General features: G+C 49.7%; 1 protein-coding gene across 3 annotated transcripts in view; it reads right to left on the reverse strand.

The window, feature by feature from the left end:
• The window catches only part of SYCP2 (synaptonemal complex protein 2), a 398741-nt gene extending 384841 nt beyond the window's left edge, over positions 1–13900 (reverse strand). For all 3 annotated transcript variants that reach the window (XM_075347762.1, XM_075347763.1, XM_075347760.1), the window contains exon 1: positions 13796–13900. In XM_075347762.1, coding sequence (XP_075203877.1) covers positions 13796–13900 — 105 coding nt within the window. The remainder of the gene's footprint in view (positions 1–13795) is intronic.
• Between the last annotated feature and the right edge of the window lie 3471 nt (positions 13901–17371).

Consider the following 17371-nt stretch of genomic DNA (forward strand, 5'->3'; position numbering starts at 1 on the left):
ACAGAAAAAGTTAGCTCCTCCCCAGCAGTATAACTCCTGAGCCGGAGGCGGGCTCAATCAGTTTTTTGCTTAGTGTCGTAGGAGGCTGATGTGGGCCGACTGGGCCCTCTTCAGTCACTTGATTTTTTTGCGTAATTTTTTTCCTTTTTTCTCAGCGACGCTCGTCGCTCTCATCTGTGGTACTTCTCTGTTTTCTGCAGGTACCGTACTTCCCTACCTCAGCCTTTCGCAGCCCGGTGGGTACCACTCCCTAGGGTCGCAGGGGTTTGAGACTTCGGGCCCTTTTCCCCGTCCATTCCCGTGGTACCACTCCCGGGGGTGTTCGTCTGGGCAGAACCTTGGGGCACCCCTGATTCGCCCTACGGTATCACCCCAAAGGGCCTACAGGGGCATACGGCAGGGATCGGATCTCTGCAGCACGTTTAAAATCCGATTGGGCCCGCATTGCTGCCTTCTCCTGCAGGGGGCTGCCTTCCCCCAGCATGATGTCCATCTCCCTGCCTCAGAACGCTGCTCCCCCGGAACCCGCAGTTTTTCCAGGACGGGGGCACTGCTCGCAGGCAGGGGCAGAGCGCCCTGCCTGCACCGCATCCATGGCTGGGCCGGCGCCGCCGAGTTCAGGTAGGACCAAGCTTCGCCTACCTTCTTCTCTGGGCGGCTGAAAAATTGAGGCCCCGGTCTCGGCCTAAACGCTCTGCGCCCCAGCCACAGCGGTCGTTCAGTCGGCGGTGCGCACTGGTACTACCGCAGGGCTCCCTCTCGGCGCCCCGAACATCTCTGCTGCGCCACCGCTGCTCCCAGGTATCACCGCTTCGCTCCACCGCCCTGCACGCCGGCAGCCCCAAAAATTTTGTCCCCGGCTTCGGCCTGGTCCTCGGCGTCCCAGGCCCGCCTCCTGCACAGCGCTATTGGTCGCCGGCCTCTCCTTCTCCGCCCTCCGCTCTGCCCCAGGCATCACTAGGGGGGTGGGGGATAGCCTTTCCCGCTCCCTCAGCGTTCAGTTTATTTAAAAAAAAAAAAAAAAAGATTATGGCAGTCTTCCTGCCTGCAGATTGCTGAGGCTGCAGCAACTTTTTTTCTTTTTTTCAGGGAAAAAATAGGACACACTCTTATTTTATTAAAATTACGTGCATGAGTTCTTTTATACATTGACTCTTACATTGCTTATGCGGGCACTTGTTTTATATCACGTTTTTTAGTACATAGCGTTTCCAGCTCGACTTTTTAGTTATTTTGGGTCAGTAAGCCCAAGACTCGGTCCCCTCTTTTGTGAATTATTGTCAAGAAGTTGTCAGATTGCTGTTGACCCCTGCCGGGTTAACGCCCTGTTTCAGGCCATAAATACCCTCGCTGTCGTCCCTCGGGTCCGTGCACATGCGCTGCGTCCCCGGCCGCCGCTCGGTCATACCATCCACAGGACTGGCGCAAGTCCCGTACCAGGGACCTTTTCCTATGCTATAAGCGGACCCGCCAGGTCTCGTCTTTTGTGCCCCCCCCCCAGTTTTTCCACCTTATTCCCCAGGTCCAGACTGCCCTTCCTCCGGTAGTCTTCCGACCCCTCGGGTGATGGCCCAGGCTTCCACCTCTGCTGGACTTCGAGCAGGACCTGGATGTCTTGGCGCATGACGAATAGCCTGCTACTAATGGTGAGTCAAGCCGTAAGGCTACGGACACCCCTCTTCTCTCCGTGCACGCAGGTCTCCCTTAAGACATTTGGTGCGGACCCCTGATGTGCTCAGAGGACATCCAGAGCCCGCCGAGTTACCGCGTGTTCACAGACAACTACCAGACACGAAGTTGACCAGCAGTAAGTCTTGTCACTGTCTTTTTTTCCCTTCTCCAAGGCGATTTCGGAGAGAAGGGGCATACTAAACTTGAGTCGCTGATGATCACAGACGACATCCAGACACGGCGCTTACCAGCGGTAAGTCGTGTTATTGTCATTATCATTCCCCCAAAGGGCTCTGGAGAGAGGGGGCATGCCACCTTGCAGAGACCAAGGTGGGGGCCACTGCGGTTTTCAGTGGACATCCACTTCGCCGGTGACTGCGTGATCACGGATAATCCCTGGACGCGATTTTTCCCAGGGGTAAAGTCCGTTCATTTGTCTTACTCCTTCTCGAAGGGGGCTCCGAAAGGATGCGGCACGCTACCCTATATGCGACCCGCCTGGATCTCCCCGGGCTTCTCGTCCCTATCGTGCCGCTCCACAGGGACTCCGCGGACATCCTACGCAGCGGTTCACGTCTCACCTATGCCGACCCAGGGCTGGATATCTTATTCAGTGAGTACCCTCTCTTCACAAACCTGATGTCTGCCCGCTACTCGGCCGGAGCCTCTAGCATCAGTGTGCCCACCATCGAGACCTCTGACGCGGGATCAGGAACGCAGATTCGACATCTAGGAAGTCGCCGACTTCCTTTCCAGCTTTCAGGTTCGCCCTTTCGGAGATAGGCGAGTCCAGTTTATCCCCTAGGCTACGTCAGGGTGGACTACTCTCTCCCCTAGGCTACATAAGGGAAGGGTACATCCCTTTCCCGGCATCGGCCCTGATGCACCAGGACTCGTTCCCTCACGCTAGGTTCGTCAGGGAGCCTTTATCCCTACAACAGCCATCTCCGCCTTGCGTGGCTGCAAACCGTCCCAGCTTTCTAAGAGCGCTTGCAGGGATCACGATCCCTACGCATCCTCAGGCTCTCTCCGCCCAGAAACGACCGGGAGACCCAGAGTCCCCCTTCAAGGACCCTCACCTTGAGGCTTAGTCCTTCATCATCATTTTTCGCTACTAGGGTAGCTGAGCTACAGGAAGGAGTCCTCCCAGACCCTGCCCGGTCCATCATTCCTCAGGCACGGTATTCGAGCCGTTCAAGGGTGGCTACTCCTCACGCAGGAGTAGTTTCCATCCTGGCACAGAGTCCCGCGTGCTCTTTGCCTCCCGCTCCCGTTTTTTTCCCTTCGGTTTCTTGCTATGCGAGTCCTCGACAGCCTGTGGCGGTGTTAGCGATGGTGTACATACCAGATTTCATCCCGGTCTCTCCAACGGACCACACTGAAGAACGGGGACAGGAAGGTTCCGTCTTCGCGGGTGACCGGCCAATCTACTTCTAGCGACCAGTCTTCGCATCCTTCCCTGGGAAGCTTCCCTTTCCTCCTCTGAGGCTTATTATCAACCGTCACCAGCTTCCCGTACTAGGGTATGCTACCCCACCATTCCTCGGCACGTCCCCGAGGGACACCTCTAGAGTGTCGTCTCCCCTTCAACATTCCGAACTCAGACCCAGTCGGTTAGCCCGGTTACAATTTCTTCTCTGGGTCGTATTGCCCAGTCAGGTTCCAGTCGGGCCATGCCTCAGCAGTGATGTGCATCATCCACCAGGAAGACGCAGAGAGCGTCATGGCAAGGGAAGAAGCCAAGAGGATCTTGCTCTGGGACGGGCCCTTTCTCTCGCTAATCTCGGCAGCACATCCCGAGCATTGACGTTTGGACGGCCGATTTCCGCGGTAGGATAGACCTCGCGTAGGTAAAGGGCTCCAACAGGGTTATCACCAGCCAGATCTCTGGCGAAAGAAGACCTCCAGTCATGACTTTTTGGCCTTCTGATCCAACTCTCAAGTCAATGGTGCGTCGAGTACGCCACCTGCTCTGGACTAGAGGACGACGCCCTAGACCGGTTGTGTAGCCTGTTCAGGCTCTCGTGCATCTTCCCGCGGCTTCCCATGATCTCGAGGGTTATCAAGAGGGACCTAGGCAGGCGATAGCTCGGGAGTGGTCCAGGCGAGCATAGTTTCGCATAACTTACTCATCTCCTCGCAGATGCCCCGTGGCTCCTTCCAGACCGCCAGATTTTTCCGTGTCGGGGCCCCTCTATTCTACCAGGACTCAGAAGTCCCAGGTTCCATGGCCTCACCAGTGGATCCCGGGTGCTGGCTCGGTCAGGTCTGTGGACAAGATGATGGCAGACATGAGGAGGGCCAGGAATCCAGTTCCCTCGAAGATTTATTTCCACTCGGAAAGAGCTCCCCCGGTGGTGTGAGAACCGCATCTTCAGAGACCTTTCACTTCCGTCCTTCAATCAGGGCCTTCGCTCAGAGAAACGTCCATCTGGCTCGGCGTTTTCATCGTTCACTAGAAATGTGGGACCCTAATCCAGTGATGAGTTGCTCAGGGTACCCCTTTTTCCCTGCTCCCACCTGTTTTGATAGGTGGGCTCCTTGTGGCCATCTGGTTGTTACAGACGGCATCAGGGTGGACAGCCCTCTCGTAGTCTCTTCCCCCCCTTTTCCGGCTCCGCCAGCGGGATAAGGGGGGGCTCCAGCCAGAACCCTTCGTTTCTGTCCGAGACACCCTGCCTTTCCTTCCAGAAGAGGACTTTAGGTTTCGGTTTTTTTCGGTTCTAGGCTACCCTCTCAGCCTGAAAGGGGCATAGTTCTTTCTAGGGCTGGTACGAGCCCTCAGTCTTCGTGTCTGTAGGACACCATTTTTCGGTTACACTGACTGTCAGTCCATCCTTCCACCCTTTCCCAAGAGGCGTATGCCGGCGCCAAGGGCCTGAATATCACATGGATCCCTTTCTCCATATGTGAGGACTATCGCATGAAGGACGGACTTCCGCCGCGGTCTACCGAGCAAGGAGCACCCTTGAACGATCGGACTCCAGACGTCGATCGACCAGGTCCTCTGGTCCGCCACCCGATCTAGTTGGCGTACCTTTACTAGTTTCTACCAGGTTCTCACTCAGGCTTCGGCAGAGGCCAGTCTTGGCGTAAGGTTTGCGGGTGGCAGTGGCACACCGGTAACAACGTAGGCGCTTGTAGGTCCGAGTCAAGCCCGGCAAGGGGAAGCGACTTCCTTCCTATCTCCGGTGATGCTTTTCTTCCCACCCAGGGACTGCTTTTGGACGTCCCATGGTCCTGTGTCCCCCAATGAAACGATAGAGAAAGAAGGATTTTTGTGTACTCACCGTAAAATCTCTTTCTCTGAGTCTTCATTGGGGGACACAGCACCCACCCTGCTTGTGTTATTTGTTATATATTACCTGTCTGTTACCCCAGTGGCCATATCCCCAGGCCACTGGTCACACGACTATTGGTCATAGTTTTTACCTTGTTTTATCCAGGATTGTTTGGTTCTCCTCCTACTGCTTGTGCACTAAACTGATTGAGCCCGCCTCCGGCTCAGGGGTTATACTGCTGGGGAGGAGCTAACTTTTTCTGTTTACTTAGTGTCAGCCTCCTAGTGACAGCAGCATAACCCATGGTCCTGTGTCCCCCAATGAAGACTCAGAGAAAGAGATTTTACGGTGAGTACACAAAAATCCTTCTATGTGCACTCTCCCCACTACAATAATGCCACACATGTGGCCGCTTACTGTGGTTTAGGCATAGGAGGGCTCAGTAGGAGGGGGGCATTCAGATTTGGGAGGGTAGATTTCACTGGATTGTATTTGAAGGGGTGGGAGCCAAATCGCTTTTCTACTAGTAACATGTGACCCCCCCTTTATTCCCAGTCACAAATGACGGACCTGAGTGGGGGCTGGTTTTGAGGTGAGGAGTTAGGAGATTTTATTGATAACATTTTTGGGGTACAGAACATTTTTTGATCAATTTCAATATAAGGCTGCAATCGCATTCTTGGGTTCTGCACTGAGCACTTACGTCGGGGTTTCCATGTAAATCCCCCAAAAATGTGATTTAAACTAAATCCCCAACGGAACCACTCACTCTAATGAGGCAGATTGAGACATTTTGGACTCCATTTGGTGTCTCTTTTGGTGGTGTCCAACTTTTTAGTCGTGCACAGAGTTGTGGTTGTCCACATTTGTGAGCTAAAAAGACGCCTAAAATAAAGGGACATTGCCGGTCTGGAACAAAGACCAGACGTAGTCTAAAGTGTCTCCATCTGCCTTATTATAGTGATGGTTCCAATGAGGATTTTGTCTGAATCGCATTTTTTGTGATTTACACATAAACTCCAAAAAAAGAGCTCAGCAAAGAGCGCAGGATAAATATCAGTAAAGCCTTATTCTGATTTTCGGGAGGTAGACTGAAGAAATAAACAGCAGTACAGGAATAGTTCTTAATTTTATTTTTGCGCGGTTCACTGTGAGATATTAGCGATAGGACAGATTTATTCTGTGGCTCGGCGCGAAAACAAATTAAGGCTATGTGCCCACGTGGCGTTTCTTTTTTAGCTTTTTTCATGAGTTTTTCCTTACTTTTTTGAATCAATAAAAGCAAGGAAAAAGCATCCCAGAAAAGTCTATGAGAATCATGACTTGCTGTACACACGTTGCTTCATTTTTCTTTCAGATTTTGTTGCTGAAAAAAGAAGCAGCATGTCAGTTGTTTCTGCGTTTATATAATTCCCTGCAATGCTTTATCACTACAGTGGATTATAGCGCAGCATTTCACCTCACACACTATATATACAGCATGGTGTTTATGGCTCTCCGCAGCTCAGTAACCCAGGGTCGATATGGTGACAACCCAGAGATGCTATGGTGACAACCCAGAGATGCTATGGCAGCGATCGGGTACCTGTGATTTCATTCCAGGGACCTACTTGCCAGGAAGAGGTAAGCGATCCCTCTTCCTGCCTTCGGGTATGTGCGCACGTTGCTTTTTACCTGCTTTTTACCTGCTTTTTTGCTGCTTTTTCTTCTGCGCTGTTTAATGCCAAAATGGATGTGTTCTTCTATTCAAGCAAAGTCTATGGGAATTTGGGTTTCTTGTTCACACTATGTTGTTCAAAATGCTGCCTTTTTGTGGCAGAACTTTGGTCAAAAACTCAGCTTTTCAAAGAAGCAACATGTCAATTGTTTTTGCCATTTGGGTTTTGCACTGCAAAGCTGAGTTTTTGACCAAAGTTCTGCCACAAAAAGGCAGCATTTTGAACAACAATAGTGTGAACAAGAAACCCAAATTCCCATAGACTTTGCTTGAATAGAAGAACACATCCATTTTGGCATTAAACAGCGCAGAAGAAAAAGCAGCAAAAAAGCAGGTAAAAAGCAGGTAAAAAGCAACGTGTGCACATACCCTTCTGCATGCTGCAATCGCACTGATCACAGCATTCGGGGGGGTTAAACTCCGAGCAGGGACAGCCAAGTCCCGGCTGTAACATCAGCCAGAGACCCGGCAGCGATCGCTGGGGTACAGCGCATGAACCCCCACGGTCGCCATGACTTAAAAAAAAGCACAAATAGAACCATGGAAAAACGTATATGAAAAAATGTGCAAACTCAATTGAAAATTCGTTTTTTCTGTTGTGTTTTTACTGCCTAAACATGCACAGAAAAAAGCAATGTGGGCACATAGCCTTATATCGTTTTTTTATGTTCTGCTTCTATCACACAGTAAAAATGCTTTTTTATAATATACTGTATAGTTTTTTCATCGCAATACTGTTAGAGTTATAACTTTTTTATTTTTTGGCGGAGGTCTATATAAGAGCTTATTTTTTGCTGGACATATGAAGAATGAACAAAAACCAGCAATTCACTTATTTTGTTATACCGTATTTTTCGGACCATAAGACGCACTTTTTCCCCCCCAAATGTTGGGGGAAAGTTGGGGGTGCGTCTTATGGTCTGACTGTGGCTGCGGGGAATGAGGTGCTGCGGTGGAGCGGGTTATCGGGGGCACGAGCAGGCTATAGCAGCCTGCTGTGACCACGTGGGCCCGCTCATTACATATGCACGCCCATCCTCCCGCCCATTTCTCAGCGCAGAAGCCGGCGCTGACAGGTGGGCGGGAGGACGAGTGGGGACGCGCGCATAGTAAACAGCCAGTCCGCATGATCACCCCTGGCAATTACAGCCTGGAGTGATCATGTGCAGCTGTATTCACTGCTCCCCGCGCGTCATCATCAGCACGGGGTGCAGTGAGTCAGTGCACTCACCCGTTCCCGTGTGTGGAGCCGCCCCCTGCAGCACGCGATGTCTTCCTGTCTGTGCCGGTCAGCTGATCTGTGCTAATCAGCTGATCGGCACAGACAGGAAGACATCGCGATGCAGCAAGGGAACGGCTCCACACACACACATACACACACACAGGTCAGTGGTGCAGAGAGGAAGATGATCGGCTGCAGGGAGTGAGGAAAAGGTGAGTATAAACGTTTGTTTTTTTTTCTCTGCGCTATAGGATACAGGCCATATACCAGGATGGTATATGAGCACGATGGGGGCATATAGCAGGATGGGAGTATATGAGCAGGATGGGGGTATATGAACAGGATGGGAGTATATGAGCAGGATGGCAGTATATGAACAGGATGGATGGGGGAATATGAACAGGATGGGGGTATATGAACAGGATGGGAGTATATGAGCAGGATGGATGGGTGTATATGAACAGGATGGGGGTATATAAACAGGATGGGGGTATATGAACAGGATGGGGGTATATGAACAGGATGGGGGAATATGAGCAGGATGGATGGGGGAATATGAGCAGGATGGATGGGGGAATATGAGCAGGATGGATGGGGGGTATATCAATAGGATGGGGGTATATGAACAGGATGGGGGAATATGAGCAGGATGCTGGTATATAAGCAGGATGGGGGTATATGAGCAGGATAGGGGTTTATAGCAGGATCATATACAAGGCAGGAGGATAGTTACCAGAATGGGGTACCTTAGTAGAGAATTTGGGGACATTACCCTCATAATAGTGTCAGCAGCAGATCCTCGCCCCATAACAGTGTGTCATGACCACATTTTTTTGCTTAAAGTTTTAATTTCCTATTTTCCTCCTCTAAAACCAGGCTGCGTCTTATAGTCCGGTGCGTCTTATAGTCCGAAAAATACGGTAATTTGTTTTGCACGGTTCCCAGTCTGGTAAACATGATAAGACCGATTTATTCTTTAGGTCAATACGGTTACAGCGATGCCAGACTTTTATCGCTTTTTTATGCTTTCCTACCTTTTCACACTAAAAGCTATATTATTTTACAATAAATAATTTGATTTTGCATCACCATATTCTGAGAGCTGTAACTTTTTTTTCGAATGAGCCATACTAGGGCTTGTTTTTTGCAGAACAGTATAGCAATTTCATTCTTTGCTTATATACTGCATATATATATATATATATATATATATATATATATATATATATATATATATATAAAAAAAAATGTATGACTTTTTGATTGCTTCTTTCTCTGTAATCGCTTTTTTGCGTGTCAAAATGCAGAATGACGAATAATGCAATTTTAGGTGTGGGTTTTTTTTTTTTTTTTACAGTCTTTGCATTGCAGAATAAGTAACGTGACAATTTTATATATCAGATCGTTCCAGATGCAGCAATGATAACTATGTGGGTTTCTTTGTTTATTTCTCTTTTAACACAAAAGCTGCACTTTTAGTGGAGAAACGGGTTTTCCTTATTTGTGTGCGCTTTGTGTGTAGTTTCACTTCTTTACACATTTTATTTAAATTTATTTTACTTTTTCACTTAGTCCAACTGTGAAACATGATTTTTCTTTACTTTGATCACTGGTCTCATGTGCTGTTGTATGAGATCTGCCAGTGATTCACTGACAGTCTTTAAAGGTACCGTCACACATAACGAGATCGCTAGCGAGATCGCAGCTGAGGCACGGTTTCTGTGACGCAGTAGCAATCCCGTTAGCGATCTCGTTATGTGTGACACCTACCAGCGATCAGGCCCCTGCTGTGAGATCGCTAGTCGTTGCAGAATGGTCCAGGCCATTTTCTTCAAAGGCGATGTCCTGCTGGGCAGGACACATCGCTGTGTTTGACACTGTGTGACAGGGTCACAGTGACTGCTGAGATCGTTATACAGGTCGCTACTGCAACCTGTATTGTTCCTGTATCGTTGGTAAGGTGTGACATCTCACCAGCGACCTCCCAGCGACTTACCTGCGATCCCTATCAGGTCGCATCGTTTTTGGGATCACTGGTAAGTCGTTGTGTGTGACTGGGCCTTAAGACCCAGCTCATAGCTGTAGCTTACAAGCAACCGTACCCTGGGGTCATCAGATGACCCCAGGGTACCATGGCAATGATCAACACCTGCAATTATAATCACGGGGGGCGATCATGCCATAGGGGGTCTTTGAACCCCTGTTTAACCTCTTTAATAACACTGTCGCGATTGACACTGGTATAATGGGCCCCAATCTGTCACCCGGAGGATCTTCTTATTCTTCAGTGCCGTAGAAATTAAGCCTGTGAGTGACCGCTGTTAAAAGTCGTACTGGCGGTCATTAAGAGGTTAAATGCTGTTTTTGTTGTATTTTATTTATTTAAATAAATGCTGCAACCCAATAGTCAATCAAATGCAATACAAATAATGCTTTTTTTGTTTGTGCCATTTCTCTAGCCTTTTTGTGCCTATTTAGTATTCTTTGTTTTTTATTAACCACAACATGACCAATATTTTTTCTGCTATTTTCATATACTGTAGGCTTCTCATTAGGACATAAGAAAAGCCAAAATATACACTTCTTGTTGGATCCATTAAGGCAGGGGTCAGGAACCTTTTTGGCTAAGAGAGCCGTAAACGCCACATATTTTGAAATATAATTCCGCGAGAGCCGTACAATATGTGTAAAGGGCCATTGATAGATCAATCGCTCCAATGTTCACTTAGTACAGCAAGGAATGCTCCTCCCTGCTGTATAAAGCCACAACTGGACTGAAACAATGGTAATTAGCAGTAAAAAAATCAAATAAATAACTTACATTGTGAACTTGCGATGCATGACATCAGTCCAGCAGTCTGGCTTCTTCTTTTTCCTGCGCATGACTGGAAGCTGGCATTCTTCCCACCTGATGTTGAGAGAATGCCAGCTTTGAGGCATTCGCAGAAGAAAGAAGCTGGAATATTGGACATGTCACACAACGCATTGTCAGTTATGTCAATTATCTATTTTATTATTTTACAGCGAATTATTGTTTAGGTCCAGCGGTGGCTTAGTGCAGCAGAGAGGAACACTCCTTTGTGTACTAAGTGACCGCTGGAGCAATTGTATCTGTCAGTGGCCCAGACACCCTGCTTCCCATACAGCCTGCACCCCCCCATATCACACACACACACTGCTCCCCATACAGCCTGCACCCCCCATATCCCACACACACACACTGCTTCCCATACAGCCTGCACCCCCCAGATCACACACACACACACTGCTCCCCATACAGCCTGCACCCCCCATATCCCACACACACACTGCTCCCCATACAGCCTGCACCCCCCATATCCCACACACACACACTGCTCCCCATACAGCCTGCACCCCCCATATCCCACACACACACACTGCTTTCCATACAGCCTGCACCCCCCATATCCCACACACACACTGCTCCCCATACAGCCTGCACCCCCCATATCCCACACACACACACTGCTCCCCATACAGCCTGCACCCCCCATATCCCACACACACACACTGCTTCCCATACAGCCTGCACCCCCCAGATCACACACACACACTGCTCCCCATACAGCCTGCACCCCCCAGATCACACACACACACTGCTCCCCATACAGCCTGCACCCCCCATATCCCACACACACACACACACACACACACTGCTTCCCATACAGCCTGCACCCCCCAGATCTCACACACTACACCCCCATATGTCACATACCCTGCTTCCCATACAGCCTGCACCCCCCCATATCACACACACACACTGCTCCCCATACAGCCTGCACCCCCCATATCACACACACACACTGCTCCCCATACAGCCTGCACCCCCCATATCCCACACACTACACCCCCATATGTCGCATACCCTGCTCCCCATACAGCCTGCACCCCCATATCTCTCACACCCTGCTTCCCATACAGCCTGCACCCCCCATATCACACACACACACACACACTGCTCCCCATACGGCCTGCACCCCCCATATCCCACACACACACACACACTGCTTCCCATACAGCCTGCACCCCCCAGATCTCACACACTACACCCCCATATGTCACATACCCTGCTTCCCATACAGCCTGCACCCCCCCATATCACACACACACACTGCTCCCCATACAGCCTGCACCCCCCATATCACACACACACACTGCTCCCCATACAGCCTGCACCCCCCATATCCCACACACTACACCCCCATATGTCGCATACCCTGCTCCCCATACAGCCTGCACCCCCATATCACACACACTACACCCCCATATCTCACACACCCTGCTTCCCATACAGCCTACACCCCCATATCTCTCACACCCTGCTTCCCATACAGCCTGCACCCCCCATATCACACACACACACACAGTGCTCCCCATACGGCCTGCACCCCCCATATCCCACACACACACACACTGCTTCCCATACAGCCTGCACCCCCCAGATCTCACACACTACACCCCCATATGTCACATACCCTGCTTCCCATACAGCCTGCACCCCCCCATATCACACACACACACTGCTCCCCATACAGTCTGCACCCCCCATATCACACACACACACTGCTCCCCATACAGCCTGCACCCCCCATATCCCACACACTACACCCCCATATGTCGCATACCCTGCTCCCCATACAGCCTGCACCCCCATATCACACACACTACACCCCCATATCTCACACACCCTGCTTCCCATACAGCCTACACCCCCATATCTCTCACACCCTGCTTCCCATACAGCCTGCACCCCCCATATCACACACACACACACTGCTCCCCATACGGCCTGCACCCCCCATATCCCACACACACACACACACTGCTTCCCATACAGCCTGCACCCCCCAGATCTCACACACTACACCCCCATATGTCACATACCCTGCTCCCCATACAGCCTGCACCCCCCATATCACACACACTGCTCCCCATACGGCCTGCACCCCCCATATCACACACAATACACCCCCATATCTCACACACCCTGCTCACATATCTCACCCTGCCTGTACCCCAACTTACCCCTCTCAAACACTGTGCACCCCTTCACATCCTTCTGTCAGTCTGCAGCCCTCATATGCCCCTCACCATGCAGCCCCCTCCCCCTCATGTCCCCTCTTTTCTTATTACCAGTCATGTGTCCAAATCTCCTTCAGGATTCAGTATCTTGCTTTCTGCCGGCCTCCTGTGTCTCCTCCCACACAGTCACATGGGCGTGACATCATCGCAGGTCCTGCAGGATGGAGATTCCGTCTGCTGTGCAGGTCAGGACTAGCACTCCTGCAGCTCAGACATGGCTGGTGGCTTCTCCAGGTCAGGGGCCCCTCTACTGACACTGGGCTCCCCTGACTCACAGTTCGGCCACTACACAGCAGCACTACACATAGACGCAGAGCGGCTGCCGGGCCCCTATGTGTACTAGTGCCGCTGTGTAGTGGCCGGCCTGTGAGTCAGGGGAGCCCAGTGTCAGTAGAGGGGCCGCTCACTCGTTCCCCCGCTGATCCGGTCTCCTCGGCGCATCGTCCATTGCTGTCGCTCGCTCTGACCTCTCAGCAGGCGCGCAGTGATGACGTCACCGCGCTCGCTGCAGAGCTGTCAGAAGAACGCCGACAGTCACAGCGGGGAGAATGATAAGAGAGAGAGCCGCCGCTCACTCTCTCATTATTGCTCTCAATTGTGCTGGCGCCGGCCCTGATCCTTCCCATAGACAGGTAGGAGCCCTGTCTGCGAGCCAGATACGGCCATCAAAAGAGCCATATCTGGCTCGCGAGCCATAGGTTCCCGACCCCTGCATTAAGGGCTTTGTCTCAAAGCACTGGATCAAACACTGCAACTTAAGCTGTATCCTCAATTAAGTACATCCTCAAGAAGTAAACGTACCATGACAGCATCAAAGTAATCTTCCATCAAAGCAAGTAAAGCTTCATTCCTTGCACTTCCAGCGCATATTAGAATATTTCTGATCTTTTCACACCAAACTACCATGTAAAGAACAAGAGATTTGATCAATACAGAACAATAGTGATACATTAAAAGGCTTCTATACGCACAATGGCAAAAAATGATAAAGCACTGTATCTACATGACTGTAGCTAAAAAGGCACTCCGGAAAGATATATAAAAAAAATACTTGTACTGTTCCTGCACTCGTGTACTATAAAGATTTGCCGTCCAGTGCAGTTCTTTTATCCATATAAGGCTGGAGTCACACTTGCATGTGATTCCAGAGTGACTTGTGCAAGGAACCCATCACAAAACCCGGCATGGCCGGTCAGTCTCCACAGGAGTTGTGCAGCTGCATGTATTTCTATGCCAGACAGGAGCTACTCTTCACTGCTCCCCCCTACTCCTGTGGAACGTTATGTCACACATCAGTGAGCAGCTACGTGTTGTGAGTTAGGCCAGAGTCACACTGGTGTATGACTAGCACGGCTCCATGTAAGGCAATACTGCGACTCAGATCTACAAGCTTTTCTTCAGCCCTAATAGGACTGAGGAAAACATTGCAGCATCCTATGATTGTGTGCGAGTCACTCATCACTCGCACCCTTGCAAGTCTATGGGTGCGAGTGAACAATCGGACTGCACTCGGATGACATCCAAGTGTAGTGCTATATATATGCATAGCCTGACATTAGAGAAGATGGAGAGATTAATCCCTCTCTCTCCTACACAGCTGTGATCCAATTGCAAAATTGGATCACAGTCACATGACACTCAGACCACACTCGCAGCAGAGCAGGTGCCGAGGGTCATTAGCATATCGCATCACATGCCATATGCTAATATGGCTCCAGCCTAGCAGGTGGTCTCCTGATAATAGCTGCTTCTCTGCAGAGGACAGGAGGCTTGGCCCCAGAGCTGCATAATCTGTGACATAGCATCCCACAGGAGAGAGGGGTGCGGTTAAGAGTAGCTCCTCTCACACTGAATTAGGCTGGAGTCACACTTGCGATTAACTCGCACGAGTGCAATGCGAGAAAATCTCGCATTGCACTCGGACCAATGTTAATCAATGAGGCAGCTCAGATCTGCTAATTTTTTTTCAGTCCAAATCGGACTGAGAAAAAAATCGCAGCATGCTGCGTTTTCGTGAGTTTCTCGCGCGGGTCTCTTCAATGTAAGTCTATGAGTGCGTGAAAAAAAACGGATGTCACACGGACGGCACATACACCATCCTAGTGACATCCGTTTTTCTCAATAGATTTCTATCATGTAGCAGAGAACAATGTAAATGCTCCTGTACATAAGAGTACATGAGTAGCAGCTGCTGAGGGTAAAAACTGATTGCACACTGACAGCAAACTGACAGCACACTGATGAAATGTGAGAAGAAATTGTCCGACTTTCTGGACTGATTTTACACTCGCAAGTGTGACTCCAGCCTTACAAGTGTTAGGCTAAACTCACACGAGCGTATGACACGACTATCGGATTGAATCACCCAGCGCAGCAGCACACTCTTCGGACAGGAGCGTGTCAGCTGCATAGAAACACGTGCAGCCGAACGACTCATGTCAGGAGAGTGTGTGGCCGTGCCGAGTGATACGATCCTATAATTGAGGGAGTCATACGCTCGTGTGAGCTTACCATTATTAGGATATTAGAACTACATGGGGCATCTCATCTTTATAGTGTATGTGTGCAGGAACAGTACAAGAATTTTTTATCTCCCCAGACAGTACTCCTTTAACATTTAGTACAAGCCCAACAAAAAAATTGGATTTCTCGGTTACTTCATTGGGGGACCAGGAAAACCATGGGTGTATGTTGCTGCCACTAGAAAGCTGACACTAAGGGGCCCTTTGCACACTACGACATCGCAAGCCGATGCTGCGATGCCGTGCGCGATAGTCCCCGCCCCCTTCGCAGCTGCGATATCATGGTTATAGCTGGCGTAGCGAACATTATCGCTACGCTAGCTTCATATGCACTCACCTGCCCTGCGACGTCGGGGATCGGTGAGTATGAGAGAGGGCTGCTAACTTCAGTCACTCAGGGGATTAGCGGTCACCGGTGAATCCTTCACTGGTGACCGCTAATCAGGACGCGGCACAGACAGAGCCGCAGCATGACAATGAAGTCGGGTGAAGTTCACCCGAGTTCATTCTGATTGTGCGGCTCTGTCTGTGTCTGCTGTCATCTGCCATTCAGCTCTGCTACATGGCTGTCTGTGTCTGCTGTCAGCGGCCATGTAGCAGAGCTGAATGGCAGATGACATAGTAAAAAATACGCATTACACACGAATTACACACGCATTACACACACTAGTAAAATCATTAATTTATTCAGAAAAAACATCGCACTTGCGTTGCACTCGGACCTAACGTGAACTAAAATCAGCCGAGTTTTTTTCAGCGAAGTCGGACCGATTTTACTCGCATAGATGTGTTTCCAGCCTTAGGCTGGTTTCACATCAGCGTTTTTCTGCCGGTCAGCAAAAAAACGCAAAACGCATGTTACTGGATCCGTTCTCTGCTCAATGCAATGTCAATGGACTTGCTGCAACATGCGTTTGAATGCATTTTCGTGCGGTAGTGTCAGGATCCGGTGAGTTGCATTTTTTTACTTTTTATCAAAAACGCAACATGTTGCGTTTTTCACCTCCGTTCAAAAACTGCATGCCACCAGATCCTGTACATTGCGGCAGTCTCTCTCTCTCTCTCTTTCTCTCCTCATAAACTGCAAGTCACAGGATCCAGTAAATAACACTTGCGTTTGCATGCGTTCAAGTCAAATTCAACAGGATCCGGCAATATGCGTTTTGCGTTTTTTTGCCGACCGGCACAAAAACGCAGATGTGAAACCAGCCTTAATGGAAGAGTTGCCCTTTCTTGCATCCTCTTCCTTGCATTAAACCCGTTCCCCACCCGTTCTTCAATTATTTTCCAGCCATCATTTTTTCCTGCATTTAAAAATAGATAAACAAATTAAATATATGTACTGACTCTGATGCTGCTCGGTGCTTTCCACACATTGTATTCTTCTACAACAAAATGCCTTTTCACTAAAAACGGATTTTTGTGTACTCACCGTAAAATCGTTTTCTCTTAGCCATCATTGGGGGACACAGGACCATGCGTGTTATGCTGCCTATCCATAGGAGGACACTAAGTAGATGCAAAAGCATAGCTCCTCCTCTGCAGTATACACCCCCTGGCCGGGCCAGGCAAGCTCAGTTTTAGTACACAAGCAGTAGGAGAAAAAAACAGTAAAAACTTACCTCAACAGAGGAACATGAGAAAAGAAGAGTCATAACCAAATAAGGTACTGAGAGAACCAAGGCCCAACAGGGCAACAGGGTGGGTGCTGTGTCCCCCAATGATGGCTAAGAGAAAACGATTTTACGGTGAGTACACAAAAATCCGTTTTTCTCTGACGCCTCACTGGGGGACACAGGACCATGAGACGTCCTAAAGCAGTCCATGGGTGGGAAACATAAAAGACAACATAACC

Source organism: Anomaloglossus baeobatrachus, chromosome 5 (genome assembly GCF_048569485.1).
Source record: "Anomaloglossus baeobatrachus isolate aAnoBae1 chromosome 5, aAnoBae1.hap1, whole genome shotgun sequence".
Classification (NCBI taxonomy): domain Eukaryota; kingdom Metazoa; phylum Chordata; class Amphibia; order Anura; family Aromobatidae; genus Anomaloglossus; species Anomaloglossus baeobatrachus.